The sequence below is a fragment of the Neofelis nebulosa genome, chromosome 1 (assembly GCF_028018385.1).
Source record: "Neofelis nebulosa isolate mNeoNeb1 chromosome 1, mNeoNeb1.pri, whole genome shotgun sequence".
In the NCBI taxonomy this organism is placed as follows: Eukaryota; Metazoa; Chordata; class Mammalia; order Carnivora; family Felidae; genus Neofelis; species Neofelis nebulosa.
In genome coordinates this window covers 75,853,760-75,877,828 of record NC_080782.1, presented here as the reverse complement: position 1 = coordinate 75,877,828, position 24,069 = coordinate 75,853,760, and the positions used below count along the sequence as shown (strand labels likewise).

The 24,069-nt window shown below is 37.0% G+C and overlaps 1 protein-coding gene across 4 annotated transcripts in view; it reads right to left on the bottom strand.

Moving 5' to 3' along the window:
- Positions 1-24,069, bottom strand: part of LOC131509616 (uncharacterized) — a 127,493-nt gene that overhangs the window by 87,492 nt on the left and 15,932 nt on the right. For all 4 annotated transcript variants that reach the window (XM_058725512.1, XM_058725522.1, XM_058725530.1 and 1 more), the window contains exons 3-5: positions 21,715-24,051; positions 13,984-14,175; positions 4,140-4,307 (exon numbers count right to left, since the gene is read on the bottom strand). In XM_058725512.1, coding sequence (XP_058581495.1) covers positions 4,140-4,307; positions 13,984-14,175; positions 21,715-24,051 — 2,697 coding nt within the window. The remainder of the gene's footprint in view (positions 1-4,139; positions 4,308-13,983; positions 14,176-21,714; positions 24,052-24,069) is intronic.

The window sequence follows — 24,069 nt, the reverse complement described above, 5'->3', positions numbered from 1 at the left end:
GAATCTCTTCCTCACCATCTGACAGACAATTGGGGTAGGTGAGTCCCTGATCTTTGGAGATACTATTATTATAAACTTAAATTACAGTTTAAAGATTTCTGATTACAGAGTCTGTAAGAGATTTGCCATTACTTTATTAAATTTTCTCTCATATTATGAGGTAAATCATTGTTGTTGTTGTTTTTTTCAAATTTCCTATGAGAATTTGATGAATACAGTAAAAAGTTAGGCATTCTGTCCAGATGCTTTTGCATGTGACCTTCCCCTAGGTCAGCTAGGGAACAAAAATACCTGCTAAAAACAAGGAAACAAACATCTCTGTCTTTAATGATCCATTGTAGCCCAGTAGTAGAAGTTATTCATTCACAAACATTTACTGAATATCTATTATTTGTCCAGGTGTTTTCCTTTGTGTTAGGAATGTAATGTTAAAGACAGACAAGAGACTTTTTCTCCTAGACTTTCCATGCTAGACACTGGCTGCCAAAATTGGCAAACATTTAAAGAGAGGAAGGATAAAGTCTCTTTGTATGAATTCCTGAAGGAATGTTTATTTTTCCAAAATGTCTGAAGAAAATACACTGTTCTTCTGCTGTTGAGAACAGTATCGGGAAAAGCCAAAATTGCTGGGAAAGTACTAGTGTATCCGAGCCCTAAAACTGTCCTCTGCTCTAGTCTATGCTCCTGGGAGGCTCTCCATCACTTGGTTAATTTCCTTTTGGCAGTCATTGCATATCCCTGTTTCTATTTGCCATTTACAGGATCTCAGTATAATTTAAGGGACAGAAATGAGAAATTCAAGGACACAGAGATGAATATTTTCACAATCTGCAACAGGCTGGTAGCCAATCAGGGCAGAAAGAAAATGAGAAATACTATTTCTGACCTCTGTAGAAATCATTTCTAACATCCCCTCTTGTTGAATCATCTTGCTCCCTCTAGGTTACCCTTTTGATACTGTCTTCTGCTTTTGACAGATTGATTATCCAACAGATAATTGTTTAATGGAATATTTTTATTGTGTTGGTTCAAATCAAATCACACTTGTTGTTTTGTTTTTGCATTACATGAGACTGTTAAGATGGGTACAGCTTTCAAGGCTGTGGTGATAGGGCTTTTTTTTTTTTTTCTTCAGTCAAGCAAATTGAATGTCAATAATGTATGTGAAAGTATAAACAATTCAATGAAGTTTTTAAATGGTGAACTCAACTGTTGCATTCTCCTGTGGGAGACTTGAGACAATCAAAATGTTTTGCAGTATGTTCCCCTCCCATTCTGAAGATAATTTTCTCACATTTTAAGATTTACAGTCTGGGTTTCCCCTGCCACTGTCTGGTGGATAATCTATGAGTGCTACATAGTTGCTGAAAAGCCACAAATGAATGTCATTGTCTTTTCAGAGACTTTGTGGGCACATCTTCAAGTATGTTATCCCTTCAAATCACACACTTCCTTGGAATCATCTTGTTAGATGTCAAACTTCAAATGAAGGGTAAATATTTCCATAAACATAACACCCCTCATATATTAAAAAATACTCTAAAATTTTCTTGTTGTTCCCTCAATATACTTTATAGTGATGCAAACCTTTATCTGTATCTCCAACTTACAGAAGAGCTTTTTTAGGAGATAAAGATGGATTTTTTTTAAGTGTAAAATTTATTCCCAAAAATACGTGCTGGTAGATATAAATTGGTATTGCAGTATCTTAAAATGCCATTAGGTTAATAAAGATATTTTTCAGTTAAAAATTATTCATTTGCTTTCAGCTCACTTTTCCTTCGAATCTCCATTGTCTTGTATAGATCTCTAAGTATCATATAGTTGAAAACGTAAGCATCTGATAACATTTCAAGTCTTAGTCACAATAAGAAGGAACAATTGCCACATTCGTGAACTGAGATTCAGTCCAACTAATGGTACCATGAAACTCACAACATTTAAACATTTTGTTTTCCTTATGTGATATGTATATATTATATAGGCATACACATAAATGCACATGCACACATATATACAAAGTTTTTGACAAAATTGAACAAATATGTATGTGCATATAGATATGCACATATATATAAGCCTATGTATGCACGTGTGTCTGTGAACTTTGTTGGCAAAACTGAACACATTTTTTTAACCAAAGCAAATAATAGTGAATCAATCAAATGCTTGTTGTTTGATGACCATAAGCATTTTGTAGAAATGGTGATAATTGTACTTTTTTGCAGATACCATATATCAGGTATTAGCCAAGATACTGTGAGGGAGTAGTTGTATTTTATTCACTGTAAGTTTTCATACCTGCCTGCCATAAATAAATAGACAATAAATATTTGTAATTTTAATAAGTATCTTAATAGTATTTGTTTATAATTTATATAAAATATATATGTATATATATATATATACTTATATGTGAATATGTAATATTCAAAATTCTCACAAAAATTAAGAAAAACAAGGGTGAGAGATAGAAATAGTCAAGATGTATAGAAATAGCCAGTTATAATTTCTGCATATATAACTTCATTTCATTTTTTTATAACACTGTAAGATAGGCAGAGAGATACTAACAATAAATAAGTAACTATTCTAAGGACACATAGCTGGTAAATTTCTGAATAGTACTGAAATCCAGGACTTTTTATTCATTCATTCAACAAATACATATTGGCTTCCTATGATGAGGCACACGCTGTCCTAAGTTCTTGGACTACATCGATGGACAAAGAGACAGAAATCTTAACCTCCCAAATTTTACTTTCAGCCTGGTGACCTTTCTCTGTACTATTCTATTACTCAAATAAAAGTTAAATACAGAAATTTTTTAAAAAGTTTATTCCTAGATCCTCATCATCTACTTTTATTTTCAAAGATTCCATTCTGAATTCTTTTAATTTTGGGATTTAGAGTCTCAAACTTCGTTTCCAATGAATGGCTAAGCTTATTGCTATATGAGTATAAATAAATATTCTAAATGCACAAAATATAAAACTTGTATTATTTTATGCATGTACATAGGAACTCATTTAGATTTACAACTTATCCTCATTAATAGCATCCAATGTTGAATTTCATGCTTATGAGAAAAAAATAAGAAAGTCTCTATTTCTCTCCACAGATAAAATAAATGACGATCTTACATATAACAATCTTGTCTGTATAAATGGGATTCAGATAAAAATAAGCACATTTTGATGCTTGTACTGAAAACAAGTACATCTTTGTAAAATCTGTCACTTCTCTCTGTGTATCTTTAGAAACTTCCACCAGTGCCTAGGCCATAGTGGGCACAATATTTGTTAAATGCATGATTGCATAATTAATTTAAAACATTATTTTCAACTTGAACCTTTGCTTGCTTGAGTTAAGTTGTTGACTATTCATCAAGGTCATTTATTTATACCAATAAAACACAAGTTTACAAAAGCTCTACACCTTAAATTTTACAGCAAAGACTGGGAAAAATAGTAATATCACATGCTGAAACTTGTAATTCAGGTATAGGGGTTTTTTAAATTATTAAGCTATTATTGCATTAGGGAAATATACATAGTTTCAGTTAACTAAAAATAATCCCATAAAAATCATTAAATTATTAGAATATTAGTAAAATCCACAAAAACACATTTATATTATTGAAGGAAGATAGAATTACTAAATAACTGCAGTAAACATAAAAAGCAGGCTATAAGATCTTATGTATCACACTATATACATGCTAATATCAAATGTATATTTAATGTATGTTTAAAAACAAAACTAGACCTATGTATAACAAATAAGTAAGAATTTAAAAATGCAGAATCAATAAAATGCTTATATTTTGGTGTGGAAAAATAGATGTTACTTGTTACTTGTTCATACTCTAGAATACATTTTTTTAAAATAGTATTTTTACCCCTAGAACGGAAAATACTCAACTCTTCTACATTCATCTTTACGCCAAGTTTGGAATTACAACTTTTAGTTTGAATGAGCTCTTAAGACAGTTTTTATTTTAACAACTTCAGATTTTTTCACAATATTAAGAAATAGAGTGTGCTTCCCTCCATTTTGCCAACTTCCGAGGCTTGCCTGGAACTTGATTACATGTTCTCTAAGGTGTTTATTTTATACCATAACTGTAGAGTCCTTACCAGCTACTGGTCGGGGTTTTTTACTAAGACATCTGGGACTGTCCTCAGGATTCCCATCATCCCCTCGGAAAACCCATGCTGCTGAATGGAAATTTTCTGTGTAGAATCCTTTCTCTTCAAGGTCAACTCGAAAGCCAAGATCCACAGAACAGCCATCTTCCGAGGTGACTGAGGAGCAGAAAGGGCGATAACTTGAATTACCCTCTGGCAGGAAAGGAGATGTGCACACGTTGATGGCCAAGGTGGGAAAGCAGTCAAACACATGTAGGGGCAGAGTCTTTATTAAAGGCAGAGTATCATCCTTGAAAGCGAGGAGCTAACTTCATTAGACTATTCTCTTAGGAGGAACTTAGATCGACTTAAAACATCCCAGATAAAATAGACATTGCTCGAGGGCCTATACCATGGAGGTCAGCACACCAGAGATAGCACTGTGAATCTTTTTGTTGAGGAAAAATGTAGAGAATATAACTGGTTTTGAGACTTACATATTAATATTTGGGGGTCAAGAGGAAGCTACATAAGACTGAGAATGAGAATCGGTTTCAAAATTCCAAGCACAAGGGGGAAAAATTGATATTGTCTTTCTGTACTTCAAAGAAGACACTGCAAAAACATTCCTAAAAAAACTCACTATGGTCTTAGGTGTAGAATAAAGCATATGGGGAGGCAGGTAAAGTTTCATTTGACAGTTTCATTCATAGCAATTTAGGGTTTCTATGTATTTGGAAGTCCTTTGGCTAGTGTAGAATGCTGTGCTCATTAAGACAATAACATTGATTTTTTTTTTTTTTGTATTAACTTCCAAGTGTTTCTTTGTGGCCTCATTTAGATAGTCCAGACCTGAATTCAGTCATGCCCCAAGTCTTTCAGTCTTTCAAGTGTGCAGAAATAAGTACCATTTCAGAACCAAAATATAATTTCAAGAACAGCCTAAATCCATTACTTGATTTTCTCAACTGTCATGAATATGGGGGATTTAAAGATCACAGCATGCTTCTTAAATTGCAACAGAACACCTCTCTTCCAATTTCTTCTCATATACCCCACACAGCTGTTCCTATTCATTTCTCTCAAAAATTAGAGGTAAAACCACTTCCTTCCTCTCCTCACCCTGTCTAGCGGTGACCAGCTGGATTTCTGCTGAAGGTCAGTTATATAAAGTTCCCAAGAAGAAGGGCTCTTCTGCTCTCACTGACTTACTCTGAACAATCATTCCTAATAGTTCTTGTCCTTGGCCCTACATTTTCCATCTGCTCTCCCAGTACCGAAGACTGTAAACGTTAGTTATTGTCCTGGTACACAGACCAAGTCACCGATAGCTCCTACATTTGTTTAAATTGTGTAGAAATGGTCACAGGTGGTATGTTGACAAAGCATGCAACAGCATGGTCTCTGGCAGACAGTCAAGAACAAACTCTAATATCTTTAAAAATTTTTATTATTTAAGTATAGTTGATGTACAATGTCACATAAGTTGAACCCCAATATCTTTAATGCTTGTTCTTGTAGTTTTTATTTTGTACAGCAAATGAGATATCATTAGACACTTATCCGCGGTTTAAGTGTCTTCACGTAGATTTGTTTTTTATTCATTTATTAAGTTGAATTAAAATAATTGTTCTGTCATGAGCAAGGTGCAGTTTTAGGCGCAATGGGGATAGAAAGATAAGAGATGGAACTCATGATGAAGTAAGAGAGTTCAGAGGAAGGAGAGAGCAATTTTGGATGCAGAGAAGGGTAGGATTGAAGAAGATCTCAAGGACTGGGCAAAATTTCTCTAAGAAGATGGGATTGTGGATTGGTAAATAAAGATGATAAGGACAAGTGGAGTGCAGTGAGGAAGTAGGGAATGAAAAGAGACCACATTGAATAAATACAGTTTTAGTGTGTAATAATAAAGGGGATGATAAATTAGAGTACTGTAAAATGATAAAGTAGGAAAGTAAATTTTATGAGAACGTTATCAGACATCTTGTTTATTGAAATAAAAATGATGAAAACTTTAGAATAATTTTACTCTGTTTATGGGATGCCTTCTTTCATGCATCATATTTCAAAATTGTGTTTTTTTGCATTCATTTTTTAAAATAAGTCTGAGTATGACATTTGACTTAAAAGGGTAGGACAAGTAAACCAAAGAAATTATAACAATTTATCTTTCCAAACTTCAAGCCTAATTCAAGGCTGCTTCCTACATAGTACTTGATAAAGTTATAGGAGCCCTAACGGATTTTAAAGTATTAAATCATCTTTCCTTATTTGATTTGTATCTTATATCCTTGGTCTTAAATATTCAGTTATATTTTAATAGTTATGAGTATAATATACACAGATTCCTGGGACCATGGGTTCCTCTTTATCATTATTATCATTACCCAAAGGGTAGGTAGGTCTTTTTTTTTTTTTTTTTGGTAGGTCTTTAAATTATAGTGACTTTTGTTTTTATCAGCATGCAAGAGACTGTTAAAACAGCTCATTTATTTACAAATAGACTCGATTATGTGAATGAGCAGTTTTCTATTCATTCAACTATGAAGACAGAGCTAATCAACATACACTTACGTAAACTGAGACCTAAAATTCATGATAAAATCCAATGAAGCAGCAGGCCACACCTGCGGCAGCTTCGAGCTTCTAGATTTCTTAACAATTGCCCCTGTGGAACTTTGAGCCAAGGAGAAAAAAAATCCAAATGTACCTTTGTCACTAAAACTTTATCTCCAAAATTTGGCTTGTGGAGATGAGCCTTTTAATAAAAGAAACTTTAAAAGAGAATGAGCTCTTAAATATGCTTCATAGTACTGAAATGGGATTTGTACTCCTTTGCTCCTGAAAAACTAAAACACTTCTTTTTTCACTTGAGAAGCAAAGAGATAAAATACTCGACTCAGTTCCAGATGTCTTTAGACGTTCTCATATCTCTTTCATTCCACTGTTTTATTTGAGGATAACGGAAAAGCTGTATCACAAGAATGAAACCCTGTTTGGACTTTCCCAGAGATGAACCCGGATCAGATCTGCATGGTCCAACTAGAGGTAGTGGGCTGTGTTTAAGGCATTAGCCCCACTGATCATTGTAGCTGAGTGACACTGCACAAGTCACTTATCCTCGGCATGACTCAGATTGCTCATTTGGTAAAGTGAAGATGAAAATATAGTTCTTAACTTATAGTGTTGTTGGAATAATTAATAGATGAATATTTTGTACAGGCTGACATAGAAAGCACAATGTAATTGTTAGCTCTTATTACCAGAAATCAGAGGTCTCTCTTTGTCTCTTACTGTTCACCCCCTCCTTCCTTTCTTATTTCCATGGAAACTAATGTTTGGAAAATACATTTTCATGATAATTTTTGTAGCTGGATGAAATAAGGGAAATGCTATCAAGTATCCTCACACAGACCCAAATACTTGCCACATCTGTTTGTCATACAGGAGCCATTTGAGATTATAAAAATCAGAGCTCCATTTTGCAGGCCCTTCTGACTTTAGTTTACGGCCTTCAAGTTATTTACCTGGTGTGCCTTAGTCAGCATTCCCCACAGCCTAGATGCATTGATCAACTGTGTCCACATACATAAATATGTCATTCCTAATGTCTTTTCCAGTTATTATGTAGGAAGTCAGAGATGAGTGAGATTAACAGACTGAGAAACACCAGCTGTAATGATGCTCAATAAAGCTGTCAGTTTTTAAGTCATGGATTAGTAGCATATCCTGACTCTATAAATGAGATAGAATTTAAACCACACATTAAACAATGTTAGCTCCAGCAACTCTGAGTGAATTGCAGTCTCTTTTGAAAAGTTTCTGAAGAAATACAACATGAGTGGGTATGGCTTGGATAAACTGAGAAATAAAATGGCAGACCCTTCCATTCCCTCATGTCTAATGTGAAACAAATTGTTAGTGTACGTTTTCATTCAAAACAGAATTCACCTCAAAGAAAACGTAATCATTGTTTTAATTTAAATGATTGTGCTACTTTGGCCTGCATTTGTGTATAAATGATACGGCTGATTCCTGTGTTGTGTCATGTGGGTACTGGTAAATGTTTAACAAGCAGCTCTCCAAAAGAAAAAAATGCCCTGATTTGTACTGTTTGTCAGTTTCCATTGCATAAATACTCACTCTGACCAATTTCAAGTTACTAGCCTGACGTTACTGAATTGCAATGTTAGGAAAAAATGTGCACGGTTGGCTATCATGAACCACTGTGAGCTGATTCCAGCACACCTATGGTGGTTTCTTTTTCCCAAGAAATGCAGAGCAGATATGAATGTCTAATAGCACTAGTCCACTAGTAGTGGACAATTTGTCCATAAAACAAAGGATGAAACAGACTTGGACCGAAAGGGTCCAGGGAGCTGAAGGACACAGGAAACAGGAAGGAACTGGTCTTTCTATATGAAAAGGAACTGAAAACTAGAGAAAATGGTCCCTTTCTCTATGGCACATAAAGATCATCTGTGATTAATCAGAGTTTCCATTCAGTCTAATTTTTTTAGTTGAGATCAATCTAGATCGTTCCAGGTAATGGTGGAAGCTACTGTGATAAGTAATAAATTTTTATTACTACATGTAACATTTTATTTTTTTCCTCATTTATAACTAAACTGTTCTTCTCTCAGGTTCTTCTTTCTTAGCTTTTAGGATGGATAGATTCAGATTATCATACTGTTAGTGGACTGTTGAATATCTTGATAATTTTGGTTGCATGGGTATAGAGGTAAAAGCTGCAGTTGAATTTTCTGCAGTATAAAATAGAGGAGTTCCCAAGGTCCAAGGGAAAATCCAGAATGATGGAAACAGAACACAGTCACTACGGGTATTCTATGAGGGAAGCTGTGCTATAAAAGGGGCTCTGTGGATGACTATGAGGTAGCACAGGGGTCTTCGAAGTAGAATGGTATCTACAGGAGATTTCAAGTTGTTTTCTAGGGAGTATGTAATATAAGACCTCCCCTCTGCGTCCCCTTTGATGTCTTCAGAAGGTTCTCTTCCTCACTTTCGCTTAATGTGAGTATATTCTTTGGGGTCACCTGGATGAGTGGAGCTAGGGGCAGTTGTATCTGCATAACCCAAGATTTTTATTCTTAGGTGAAAAGAAATAAAATTTTCAAAGACTGCAAATTAATCAAACAAGAGGCAAAGAAAAACAAGAATAACAGTCCAAGAATATTGCTATCTAGGAAATCCAGTAAAATTTTAGTGAAATTCCGGCTATTTATTCCTCTCAAGACTAGGGATGACTCTAGGACATGGAGAACAAAACCTCTTTCCTCTTTTACAGCTTGAACACTGAAGACCAAAGCCACCGAATCCTGCACACCTAATTGTCTAAATTAACATGGCCTTAGTCCATAGTATTTACTAACAGTTTTTTTTCCCCTTAGACACTTGACCAGGCAGATACTTTCACTGTTCCTCATCGGAACTTCTCCACAAACCATCAACTCTTGAGTAGAAAGCACCAACAGATAGTTTTCTCCCTCACTCTCTTCACAACTTTCAAAATCCTCAGATTGCCATTTCCTTAAGTTCTAACCTGTTAACTCATGATCCTTACCCTGTCCTAATCAAGCTCTTAAACTGAAAGACCTAATGTAAACTAAATTTGTAATTGTCAGTAAAATCAGACTTTGTTTTTCCCCCCTCTAAATTAGCACCAAAGCTCTTTCTAGGGGGGTGTCCTTCTTTATATCTATGAGCAATAAACAGTTATCAATATGTAGTGTTGGTGATATGTTATCATTGCTCTAATATGAGAAGAGCACTGGTGCGTCATAAAGTTATGGTATGAAAGAGATTGTACACTCAAATGAGTAATTTGAGGAGAGTTTAACCCTATTTACAAACTGGACAGGACTTAAGGAAATTGGGGGTGATAGAGTGGGATTAAGACCAGTCCATCTAAGACTAAAATAAAAGAGGGAGGAATCAGGTACCAGTTACCAAAACCTAGAGCCATAGAAGGCAGTGGAGAGAGGGCTACTTTATAGGGTTACCACCTATGGCTTTAGGGAAACAACCAGTCCTTGGCATACCCCAGGGAGAAATCTGGGGCAATAATGGCAGGATCTCACTCTGCTCATTCCCTTCAGGCTCCTGCTGATCTTCCCAATTGGTCAAACCCCACAAAAAGCCAAAGGGCAAATTAGCCCTTTGATATAGTCCATATAGAGGTGAGACACCTACGGCAGGGTGTAAGGTGGAGAACAGTAGAAAAGGAAGCTAGAAGGGCAAATGGAAGCTATTTGTAGATGTGGGCTCAAGATAGAGGAGCAAGAAAAAACACAGTCTCACATTCTGAGAAGCATGCTAGAAAACATACATGGATAGGTCCTAATTCTTGCAGGCTATTTTATGAAAAGTGTGATAAATTCAATTATACATATGTAGAAGCAAGGTTTGCAACTGAATTTTTCTGCATAATAAAAGCATTTCTAAGTTCAGAGGAAAAACAGGAAGGAGATAGAGGGAAGGCGTGTGGGTGTAGCACAGTATGTGTTTTAAGACTTGTGGAAGTGTTTGAAAGAAGGAAGGGTATTAGTATACCAGTAGCTGGGAAATACCTGAAATCCAGGATCAACCTATAAGCCATGAAGTGAAATCATAGCAGACAATATACTTAAGAAAAAATTTTCCTATTGAAATATATCTGACATAGAATACTGTATAAATTTCAGGCGTATACCATGCTAACTTGATACATTTATACACTGTAATATGATTGCCATTGTAGCTATTGCTACATTATTTAGCTAATGCTAATTATTATTAGAACCTCTATCACATTACATAATCTTTTTAGTAGTTTTGAATAATTAAGTTCTAGTCTTTAGCAAACTTCATTATAATACAATATTGTTGTCTATATTCACTGTACTGTAATTACTTCTTGCAAGTTTGTACCTTTATTATTTTTTTTAATGCTTATTTATTTTTGAGAGAGGGAGGGAAGGTGGGAGAGAGAGACAGAGAGAGAGAGAGGCAGAAAGAGAGAGAAGGGGACAGAGGATCCAAAGCAGGCTCTGTGCTGACAGCAGAGAGACTGATACGGGGCTCGAACTCATGAAGCTTGAGATCATTGCCTGAGCCGAAGTTCGATGCTTAACCAACTGATCCACCCAGGTGCCCCATGTTTGTACCTTTAAACAACATCTATTCTATTGCCCTATTCCCCAATTCTTGGTGACCACCATTTCTGTCAGAAAGTTTTGATGCAGAACGGTGGGAACACACCAAGAGCAAAACCTAGAGAGGCCCCAGTTGCAAGCAACAGGGAAATCAATTGGACCACCATGGCAGACACAGCAGGGATTCTGATGTCCACACATTACTCACTCTGAATTCCATGAGGGGTCAAGTAGCGGCAGTGACTGCACCTGCCTCTAGCCATGAGCAATGACTGTGTGAAAAAGTTGAGGACTGAGAGCAGAGGACACCCAGATGGGATATGGAATGTCCTGTGCAATAAGTCATTTATTGCAACCTGAAGCAGGAGACTATGAGAGGAGGAAGGAAAATAGTATTTGAAGAAATTGTATCTGAGAATTTATGAGAGTTGAAGAAAGTTAAGAGTCACCAGCATGCCAAACATTAAAATATATTTAAAACACACACACTGAAATATACACTAGAAAAATTTTAGAATACCAAGGATAAAAAGAAAACCCTAAGAACTAATAGAGATGAAATTTCGATTAATGACAAAAGTTTTGAGAATGAGATTGGAGTTAGACTTTTCATCAGTACCACTGGCTACAGGAAGACAATGAACCAGCTTCTTCAATAGTTTGAACCTAGAATTCTGTACCAAACTATGGCAAACTGTCATTCAGAATTAAAAGGCAAGTAAATACATTTTCAGATATGTCAGGACTCAGTTTATCTCCCCAAAATCTCTCTTAAATTATTAGAGGATTATAGTAAGAAGAAAAAGAAAACAAACTCTGTTGGAAGTAATTGGTACATAAGGAAATGATGAGGAAAACTAATGAAATATTATTAAGTATTGATCATTAAAATATTTTTAAAAAATTTTGAACCAAATTCAACATAGCAATATAGAAATTGATGAGGGGGAAGGGGACTAGAAGTGGAAGAAAATAAACATTACAACAAAATGTGAAGCAGTGGGAATATTTTACTGTTTTACTGGAGGAAGTAGACATTGACCAAGGGACAAAAATGAAACACTCTCAGACCAAAATGGAACACTTAGATTATATTCACCGTTCACATGAATGTAGGAACACTGTGGTGGGGTAACACAGTACGGTGGTGTTCTATATAAATATTATCATGATTTTGCCCACATATTTATAGCTACTTTCAATTCCTAATCTGTGCCAGCATCTAACTCACTCTGGATAAATTACACTGCTGCCTTCAGGAATTCTGCTTGTGTCATTCTGTCAGCTTATCTATATGAATAGCCTCGAATACTCACTACTGTCTCTATCATAAAGGCACCATTCTCTGCATCACAACTCTTTTGGGTTCCTGGACCCAGTTGTAATGTGTGTGTGTGTTCATGCACACACGCGTCCCCACACCAACAAGGAATTCCCTGGACACCTGGCTGAACATTCCAACACTCTAATCACTGCAGTTGCTTCCTCTGGTTGTCAGTCCCATCTAGGTTACCTAGGGCTTTCCAACAGTCACCTCATTAACATAACAAAAGACACCTTTATTGCTCTCTTATAGGAAATCCTAAGGATTTTAGGAGCTGTGAGCCAGGAAATCCGTGTACCAAGACCAACTTTATATAAGGATGAACGTGAATGACCAAATATATATTTTTATATTTCTTATAAATGACAGTATTGCATCAACTCTTTCTCCCTTTCTTCCTCTTTCTTTCTTTCTTTCTTTCTTTCTTTCTTTCTTTCTTTCTTTCTTTCTTTCTTTCTTTCTTTCTTTCTCTCTCTACCCCCCACCCCTTCCTGTTCCTTCCTTCCTCCCTCTCTCTCTGCCCTCCCTCCCTCCCACACTTCCTTCATTCCTTTCTTTCTTCCTCCTGTCTTTCCTTCCTTCTGTCCCTCTCCCTTTCTTTCTGTGTCTTTCTCTTTCTTAATGATGTTTGCTCAGGTTTTCCTATAAGTGTTTTTCATAAACAATTGGTATGTTTTGTAAATAACCTTCAAATGACAAATGTCTATTACTTACATAACTATCTTCTAACAGCTAGCTGCTAGAATTTTAAAGCCAGATTAGGGGTAGTATGTACTAAATGAACTAATGCTTCCCTCTATTTTCCTTAACTCATATTTTCCCTTCAGTTGTATTACCTCATTGATGACCTACCTTCCATTCTCAGTTACCATTGATTGTGAGACTGGTGTATAATGCTGATTTAATAACACTCTTTAAATACCAAGAGAAACACCATCTCACTAAAATACATATCAATTTAAAGACAATTCCTCATTTTATAAATGTTAAATCAAGAAGAAAACTGTTTCTTTTAATCAAATATACCACCCTTAGCTTTTTACATATTTTTGTAAGGCAACGCAAATTCTTTGAAGTAGGGGACAAAATTAATTCTGTAAAGAATCCTATAGTTAGTTATTTCAGTCTCTGAAGAGAAGAGTAGCCTTAGTAGGCAGTTGTGTGTGTTTTGGAGGAGATAAATTACCAAGTTGGGATTCTTTAGTGCATAATGAAGAGTTGATTTATTCTAAAAATATCTTTTACATAAAGGCACATAATCACCACATTGCCATGTTCAAACAATAGGGTTTATATCCTGGCGATAAGAGGGAGGGGACCCTGGGCTTCACCTATTGCTTTGCTCTGGCTTTGGAAAAGAAGATGATTTTCTACTCACTGGACCCTTCGGTGATGTTGCTGGTAAATGAACTTTCCCCTGCTGAGCTGCATCTTTTGCCATCTTTGAATTGCTGCCTCCTTCTGGCCCACTGGTCTATTGCTTCTTCTTGGGAACCATCACTGGCCCTTGTACCTCGTGGAGCCAATTCCTGGGATAACTTGCGGAGGCTATTTATTTCCAGATTCCAATCTAAATTAAACCACATGAAGTATGAGACAATATTTCAAGACAGATTTTCAAATATCCCAGTCTGTGTAACAGAATCACTGTAGACTAGAACTAGAATAATTCATTTAACTCTTTCATGATTCACTTTTTAAACTTGTATTACTTAAAAACAAAACCAAAAAACCATACAGATTGAAGGCAGAGGATCACCATGATGCATTACCTCAGTTGGGTTCAATTCAATTGATAATCCTCGGGTACCAGCAATATTCCTGATATTATATTAGTTATTCTGGAAGAGCAAAGTTCACATAAACTGATAATTATGCCCCCTGAATTCTCAAAAAGAAGATATTACCTGAGTTAGTTAAATTACAAAATATGATAATAAGTCTACTATTGTACTCAAATCGTTTATGGTTTAACTTCTATTAATCACAAGAATGTAAATTTCATGATACTTTTCTTGCTGCATATGTTGGTTTAAAATAAGGAACAGGGGAAAAAAAATGAATGAGGCTTTGATCATTTTATATTTGAATAAATAACTTGAAATACTTTACATAATTCCAAACTGCTGCCTTCTGTCATCATAAGCTGTGTATTGATTAGAAGCAAGAAAATTACAAATAAATTAATTGCAGTAAAATCAGACTGTAAGTAAACAAGTAACAAAGTAAAATAAAATGAAACCAAAAATAGCAAAGCATATAACACGTACTAAGTAATTCCATAGGCTGGAATTGGTTAAGATTTTACTTATTTTTATTTTTTGATACTATGTGAAAGGCAAGCAACATCAATTTAAAAAGAGGCCAAATATCAACCTATATTTTTATTCTATCCTTTTTTAAATTTTTTTTTTTTTAACATTTATTTATTTTTGAGACAGAGAGAGACAGAGCATGAACGGGGAAGGGTCAGAGAGAGAGGGAGACACAGAATCCGAAACGGGCTCCAGGCTCCGAGCCATCAGCCCAGAGCCCGACGCGGGGCTCGAACTCACGGACCGCGAGATCGTGACCTGGCTGAAGTCGGACGCTTAACCGACTGCGCCACCCAGGCGCCCCTATTCTATCCTTTTTTAAAAAAATATTTATTTTGAGACAGAGAGAGAGAGTGAGCACGAGTGGAAGGGAAGCAGAGAGTAAAGGGGAGGGAGAATCCCAAGCAGACTCCACGCTGTCAGTGTAGAGCCCAACACAGGGCCCACTCTCATGAACTTTGAGATGGTGACCTGAGCCAAAATGAAGAGTGGGAAGCTTAACTGGCTGAGTCACCCAGATGCCCCTATTTTTATTCTATTCTAAGGAGCAAATGAGTTTTAAAATTCGGTCTTTGTAAATTAAAATCTGATTTATCAGTATCAAAATTTGTATTTAGAACTATTTAATAAATGGGATATATCCATGAATAAGTGATTTTCTTTTATTCATTCATTCATGTTTATTTAGTTTTGAGAGAGAGAGAGAGAGAGAGAGAGAGAGAGAGAGAGAGAGAGCGAGCAGGGGAGGGGCAGAGAGAGGGAGACACAGAATCCCAAGCAGGCTCCAGGCTCTGAGGTGTTAGCACAGAGCCTGATGTGGGGCTCAAACTCACAAACCATGAGATCATGACTTGAGCCAAAGTCAGATGCTTAACTGATTGAGCTGCCTAGGTGCCCCAATTTTCTTTATTTTATATATATTTATTAATGATCCATTTGATCCATAACAATTCAAATTTCACTTGTCTGGGAGAAGTGGGAAGTAGGAAGAGCCATTATCTAACACCTCTAATTTTCTATAACTCTGCTGTTGACCCCTATCTCTTCCCTAAAGAAGAGAAGGGGAACTTCCCTAAGAAGTTAGACGGGACAGAAAAATTACATTCATTTTATATTTACTATTGACTTTCTATATATTAATTTCCACCCTTACTGGAGCTGCAGCTATGCACAAGATTACTTTTTGCCTTCTGAATTTTACACAGTGGTGGACTTTTTTTTTTTTTTTTTTTATAATTTTTGGGACAGAGAGAGACAGAGCATGAACGGGGGAGGGGCAGAGAGAGAGGGAGACACAGAATCGGAAACAGGCTCCAGGCTCCGAGCCATCGGCCCAGAGCCTGACGCGGGGCTCGAACTCACGGACCGCGAGATCGTGACCTGGCTGAAGTCGGACGCTTAACCGACTGCGCCACCCAGGCGCCCCAAGTGGTGGACTTTTAAAGATGCTCTGGCTATTGTCTCCAATGGTTGCTCTAGTTCCATTTGTTGAGATTTAGAGTCCAGTTCAACTCTGAAGGCATCATGAGATGAGGAGGGGAATTTTCTATATTTGAAAGCAATTCTTTTCTGGAATTGCTGGAGAAAAAAAAAAAGAAGTTCTATGAGCCTAGGAAACTGTGTGTAATAGAAGTATGGCCCTGTGATATCATGGGGAAAGTTTTCCTCTAACATTTTCTTAGGTACCTAAATGAAAAGAAAGTGTGTGCCCTACAGTATGTTTTGAAGTGTCATTTGAGAACCACTGTAATGCCCGCTGAGTGCAAAGCATCACTCCCGTTGTCCTGCTTGGTGTCTGTAGAATCTCAGGTTTGCAAAACTATTAGAAGGTAATTTGGTCTAATCATCCTCTAGATGCTTGAAACACTTCTATGAGATTTCTACCAAGTAGTTATTCATTCTAAGCCTGAACACTTCCCATACTCAAATTTATTACCTGTTTACTCCCTGAATCAGCATAATCCTTAAATATTTCAAGCAGATAGAAAGTTTTTACTTGGTGAATTGAATCTATATCTCAGTGACCTTCATTCACATATAAGCTTCTTCCTCGTTCCATGAGTATCACTTGTTTACTGAGCCTTTCTAGGAATAAGTCAGTGTGCTTGGGGCTGGAACGAAGACACTCAAGTATCTTGAAGGACTCTATTAAAATACACACCATCACTCTGTAGGAACAATATGTTAACCCATTAAAAGACACACTAATGTTTTATCAAACATGAGTTTAAAAATAGAAAGCTGTTACTTTGGAAGCCAAAGGGTGGTCTACCAACTGAGATGGAGACCAAGGAGAGGAAGATGGTCAGCTGGGAGAAGCCCTGCTGGAAGAAGGCACAGGCATTGAGGCTGGACCCTGGATCTTGGGCCCTGGATTTGCTCATCTACTGAGAAATGCTGAAATGGGTGCCAGTGTGGTAAGTTCCCAGTTTCACTAAAAGTTAGCTTGTTGGAAATTATCCCAAAGGTTGCATTCTGCTACAAGAAAAGGAGTATTTTCTTTATTAATCTTTTTATCTCTAGAGCTTGGCATGGACCTTGGAACCACAAACTTTCTCAGAGCTCCATACTCTATACCATTTGCCTTGGTGTTAGCTTCTAGGATCACTCTTTCCTTGCAACACAGCAAGTTAAACTATCTTAAACATACATGTAAGTTTTATGTCATATGTAAAGGGCTATTTAATTGTAAATATTTCTATGCCATGTAAAATGTCATTTAATCCTTCTCATTCTCTCCTTGTCATTCTCTCAGAGTACCCTAATTTTTGTTTCTTCATTAAAATATATTATGATATAGAATTTTGGTTCTTTGGCAGAGTTCTTAAAGATACATTTCAGTCCATTTACCACTGAAGAAATGAGGTCCTGAGAAACTTCTTTACCCAAGAATGTATAGACTTGACTTGGCAGAGGAAGAACCCAGAATTTAGTTTTAAGAGTTTCAGACTGGTACGCTTTCCTTTATATCATTGTTTTTTTTTGTTTTTGTTTTTGTTTTTTTTTATACCTTCCACCATCTACCCATCCCCACCTGCTCTCTTCTGTCTAGTTCAGAGATCATAGACTGTTTAGTCTATACTTTGTCTTAAAAAGTCTTATGGTATAGAGATTCATATATATACATACATATGTATATATATGTTTATATATGTATATATATGAATATACATATATATAAATTCAAAACTAACTAAATATTTATAAAATATTATAAATATATTTATTATAAATTAAAAAGTTCAGATCTCCAGCTCTCTTGAAAACCCCAAAGACCTGGCTGGACTGGACCTGTATTCTCATTCCCTCAGGATAGAGCTCCCTCTAGGTCACCAACACTCCATTATTTCTCACATAGCTGCTTTACTCATTTACATGATCTTCCTGGCTCCTGTAAGCAGTCCAGATTGTGACAGCTAATCTAGGTAATTCGCAAGCACACACACAGATGGGAGGAAGGAACTACATAATACTGATCTTCTTCGACTTATGATAGGGTTCTGCCCTGATAAATTCATTGTAAACTGAAAATGTCGTAAGTCCGAACTGCATTTAATGCACCCAACCTACTGAATATCACAGCTTAGCCCAATTTACTGTAGGTGTGCTCAGAATACTCACTTAGCCTACAGTTGGGCAAAGTCCCCTCACACAAAACCTCTTTTATAACTAATGAACAAGATTACCTCTTGCTTTCTTGTTTGAATATCTCACATAATTTATCGAATACCATACTGAAAATAATAGAATGGCTGTATGGGTTCAGAATGGCTTTAACCTTGTGATCATGTGTCTGCTGGGAGCTGCGGCTGCCACTGCCCAGTGTCAAGAGAGAGTGTGGTGCCACAAAGTACTAGTTGGGGAAAGATCAAATTCAAAATTTGAAGTACAGTTTCTACTAAACATATATCCCTTCTGTACCATCCTTAAATTGAAAATTTTACATTGAACTACTGTGAGTCAGGGACTGTCTGTATTATAGTCAGCACTCATGGTAGGCATTCTTAATCTGAGGTATGTGGATAGAATCTGAGGAGTTCGAGGACCCTTCTGAAAAGTTAGGCATCAGTTTATGCTTATGTCAAATTTATAATTTTCTAGTGAAACAGTATAAACATGTTCTGGTTCCTCAAAGCAATCCACACCCTGAAAAGATTATAAAATCCTGGCCTGAAGTATCAATAGTATAATAACAACAATATTGAATAAAGTATAAAAATAACGCTCTAGGAGAGTCAAGTCCGTGCAAAAATTTATAGATTTAACTGTCCTTTAATACAAACATTTAAATTTCTGAAGCATTTCCCTATTTTTTATTTGTTTTTGTATGTGAAAATAGAGTTTTGCACAAGGAAACATGATGTGAGTTCCTTGAATTCTTTCGTTCAGCAAATATACATGGAGTGCCTACTCTACAGGACAGGCACTGTTCTGGTATTGTGGATACAGCAATGATCAGAACAGAAAAAAAAATCCATGCTCTCATGACTACATTCTTGTGGAAGAAGACAGAACAAATAAACTAGTAAAATACATGGTGTATTAAAAGGTAGGGTTACCTAGGTGGCTCAGTCGGTTAAGCATCAACTTTAGCTCAGGTCATGATCTTGGGGTTCATGGGTTCCAATCCTGCATCTGGCTCTCTGCTGGTAGTGCAGAGCCTGCTTTAGATCTTCTCTCTCTGTCTCTCTGCCCCTTCCCTGTGCTCTCTCTCAAAATAAATAAACATTAAAAAAAAGAAGGTGAAAGTACTGTGTATAAAGTAAAACAGAAGAGGGATAGATTACACCTGGGCTGGAATGGACAATGCTCCAATTGCAGTTTTCTTTCTTTTTTAGTTTTTGCACATTAAAAAATTTTTTTTACTTATTTTTGAGACAGACAGACAGAGACAGAGAGAGAGAGAGAGACCAAGCAAGGGAGGGACAGACAGAGAGGGAGACACAGAATCTGAAGCAGGCTCCAGGCTCTGAGCTGTCAGCACAGCCCAACATGGGGCTTGAACTCATGAATCGCGAGATCATAACCTGAGCCAAAGTCTGATGCTTAACCGACTGGGCCCCTCAGGCGCCCCTCCAATTGCAGTCTTAAGTTGAGTGGTGTGAGAAGGCCTCACTGAGAACTAAGAAGGTACCATGTCAAAAACTTCAAGGGATGAGAATGAACAATGTAGGCAAATGGGGGAAGAGTGGTCTAGGTAGTGGGAGCAGTCCAAGCAAAGGATGTATTGTAGGATCTTGCCTGGCAGGTTCGAGCAACTCAAGGAAGTCAATGTGGCTGCAACAGAATGATCCAGGGGAAGAGGAGTAAAGGGGCAAAAGGGAGAGTTGTAGGAGCACCTTTTGATGAACCACAGTAACAGGGAACTGGTAGCTGCAATTGTTCACCAAATGAGACAACCTCAAAGTCTATTGAAGTACAGCATCAGCTCTCGGGGAATTACAGCTTGAATTATTAACTTACAAGGAAATAGGCCTTGTTGGGGGAGGCAGTCCAGGGAGGAGAATGACCATGGGGGAAGGAGAGCCAGCCTGGGAGGGAGATTTATTCACGTGAGCAACACATCTGTTCTGGGAGACACAGGGGCTCTTATTTCAGGTCTGCTTCTTGCTGACGCAAATAATTATGGACTGAAGAAAACATTGGGGTTAATGCCATTGATCCTGTTATCTGGGGGTATATCGGCGCTGGGAAGCAGTCTCTGTGACTGATGGATCTTTGCTTTAGGGTGTTCATATTAAGCAGGTGACTGTACAGCATTTGTGTTGTTTTAGGACATTTATCCTCTATACAGTAAATTCATGTTTTATACCAATGCTTACATAACTGTGCTTTCTGTATTTTATTTCTACTTCTAAATTGTATTAATTCTATTTAAAAATTAGGGATGGAACAACAAAGAAGAGATAGTTTCATCATTCTAAGTCTCATTTCTGGACATATCAGGCATGCTACTGGAGGTTTGGAAAGAAGTTTTTGCTTGTTCAACATGTATTTTAATATATAATGTGGAATAATGCTAACATAGAATATAAAATATTTTTGACTTATTGAGGAAAAACAACAAGGGCCTTCTGTGAAGTGACCAAAATGATAGAATGTCGACCCAAGATTGAAAGCAGACAGGGCAGTATTATGTACTTAGAAAAGAGCTTCTATCTTAGCCCTCTTGAGGTCTGGAGAACTGCTGGGTTCTATCAATGTTTTGAGCAGGGTCAACCAATGCACAAGGAAGGACAGAGGTCTGCTTGAGGTCTGACACCCCATAGATAGCTCAATCAGGATTAGCCATGGCCGTTTCTGGTTTTTGTCCTTTGCTTTGATTACTATTCCACATGGCCTCCTGAAATATGTATACCATCCTTCTGCAACGCCACAGCAAGGTTTAAGAACACATTTCATCAAAAACATATTCTTTCTATTATAAATATGCTTAGTTTGCAAGAAGGAAAGAAATGGTAGATTATTTAAGACTGGCAAAAGGCTAACGTTTCCTACAAAATTGATTTGGCAATACATCAACCTTTTAAAGAGAAATTGATTTTTTAAAAACTTTATATTAAACCGCAGCCTGGGTGATTTTGTTATGCACTATTTATGGGTGGGGTAGGTGATAATGTAAGGAAGCAGGGTGATATATGCTTGCCCATATTCATCTAATTCTAAAATACTCAATATATCTTTAGCAATAAAGCAAAAATCCCAAGCAATAAAAAAAGCCCTCACGTTAAGACTTTCCAAAGCTCAAACATGGAAAAACAATGAAAGTTAAAGATTCTATATAGCCACTGTACCTGTCAAGGCTTTCTGCTTCTGAGGTGACAGCAATATGTCTATTTGGTGATAGTAAGTTTCCTTTGGGTCATTTTTATCTCCTTCAGAATCTGGCTTTGTTGATGCAATCCTTTGGTACTCTGCTGGCTCCTCTTTAAAACTGGTTAGTCGGAGGCCTTTGTCATCTTGGTTGCCATATCGGTCTGCATCATTGGTCAGTGTCTTCTCAATAAACAGATTATCTGCAGCACATTCTGTGCAGTTGAACTCAGTGGTGTTCGGCAAATCCATTTGGAAACAGACTTCATTGTGGTTCTCATCTGATAGGTCTTCAAAATCTCTATGGCATGCATTCTTTACCACTGGCATTATTTCGAATTTGTCTTTTTCACCATTTCCCAGAGAGCTGGGTGAGTCTTTAGGATTTTTTATTCCCATGGGACAATTAGAATAAACCGTGCCTCCTTTATCATTATGAATAATTAATCTTTGCTCTAATTCATCAGTTATTAAGGTCATAACTAGCTCTGTTGTTTTGCTGGGCACTGCTATCTCTGGATGACCTGTCTGGGATTTTGTTTGACTCCATTCCACAGTGCTATGGCTGTTCCTGTTGAGTGGGCTGCTGGCAGAGAGGCTGCTGGAGGATTCAGGACTGAGAGTTGGACATCGTGTACTCATTTCCAGTAGTTGCTGTGCATTTGTACGAGAGTCACAATGTAAAGCGGCCTTGTTAAAGTCTCTGTCAGTCATATCAATATGCTCTTCCTCACAGGTTTTCAAAAGTTCAGCACAACGATTAAAAGAAAATGTATCCCCAGGGACTTCTTTCACTTCTGATTGTCTGGTGGCCCAGTGGGATGGGCTGAATGAGGTGGAAGGCTTCAGAACATTTTGACTGGAAGGCAAAGATAAAGAACTTGATTCCTCACAACAATCTGCAGTTGGAATTTTGCTGCCTTTGCAGTAAGTGCTGGCTGCTTTTTCTCTTACCACTTGCCTGCTCAGAGAAGATGAAGAACAGAAGTCAGAATCTTTGCCATCTTGAACTGGGAAGATGTCAGTAATGGCACTTGGCAAATAATTTATTCCTTCTGGGCTTTGCCATGTACATGAGTCTGATGTGATATTTTCTGGTATATCGAAGACGAGTTTTCTCTCTCTATCCACATCCTTCAGATCCTCAAAAGGCATGCTACTTAAGTCTGTATCACTTAAACTTGTCGTCTTTAGGGTACCTTGTGAAATAGGAGGAATGTTTTTGAGAAGAGTCTCAGCCTTAGAGAAATTTTTCTTGTTGAGGATGTTCTGACCAATTTTAAAGTCCTTCTGCTGAGACATGACAGATTCTACCTCACAGTCATCTAAAACTGAAGATAGTGAGTCAGGGTTAGTCTTCTCCCTCTCAGGGGTTGAGCACAGAAACTCCATCTCTCTATCAACATTCTTCTCCTTCTGGACGGCACACACAATAGGAGGAGAGACATGAAAACAGTCTGAACTCTGATGCTTGTTCTCAAGCTTCCACTTTTCAGGGCACCTAATATCAGACTGTAGAGAAGACCCGGAACATTCTTCAGTAGTGTGATCGGAGGAAATGTTTCTGTATTTAGCTCTTTTTCCCCTTCTTTTAGGATAAGCTATATTAATTAATATATTCTGTTTCTTACTCATGTATTTAACTTTAACTTCTTTTCCTACAATGCTTGCTTTTAGTGAAGGTCTCCCTTTTCTGGCAACTTCTCCTTCAGATTCAGATGGCACCTCAAGTTTTAGTTCTTCTACTAACATATTCCTGTATATAGAAGAGCAGCTTCTAGAAGTATAGTATCTCTGACTGTGTCTGGAAAAGTAATGCTGATGACATTTTGGACATCTCCTTTTTGTTGGGAACTGCATTCCTGTTTTACAGAAAAATCTATTCTTTATTTCTACTTGCACACTGAAAGCCCCACATTTCACTTCTGTAATAATTTTGCCTTTTGCTGGTTTAAAGGCTTCTACTGTGTTTGGGAAATCCTGCATTATGATTTTTTCTGATAATGATTCTTTACACTCTTTAAACATGGCCACTGACAACACTTTGTCTCGTTGATGAGAAATGGATGATGGAGGATCATCATTCTCCTTCTCCCTACTTATTTTGCTGTCAGATGAAAGTTGTTTATTATCTTTAGGGAGGAAAAGTGAATTCTGTTTTCCATTCACAGAAGCAGATGTATGCTCATCTCCATTTTCCTTAGATTTCCCTAACGCCCTAATCTGATGAAACATGGCTTCTGGGGTGTCTCCTTTGACTTCCTTTTCAAGATCTTTTATATTTTTTTGGTATACCTGATTAGCAGGTTGAGGTTCACCTAAACAAGAAGAAAAAA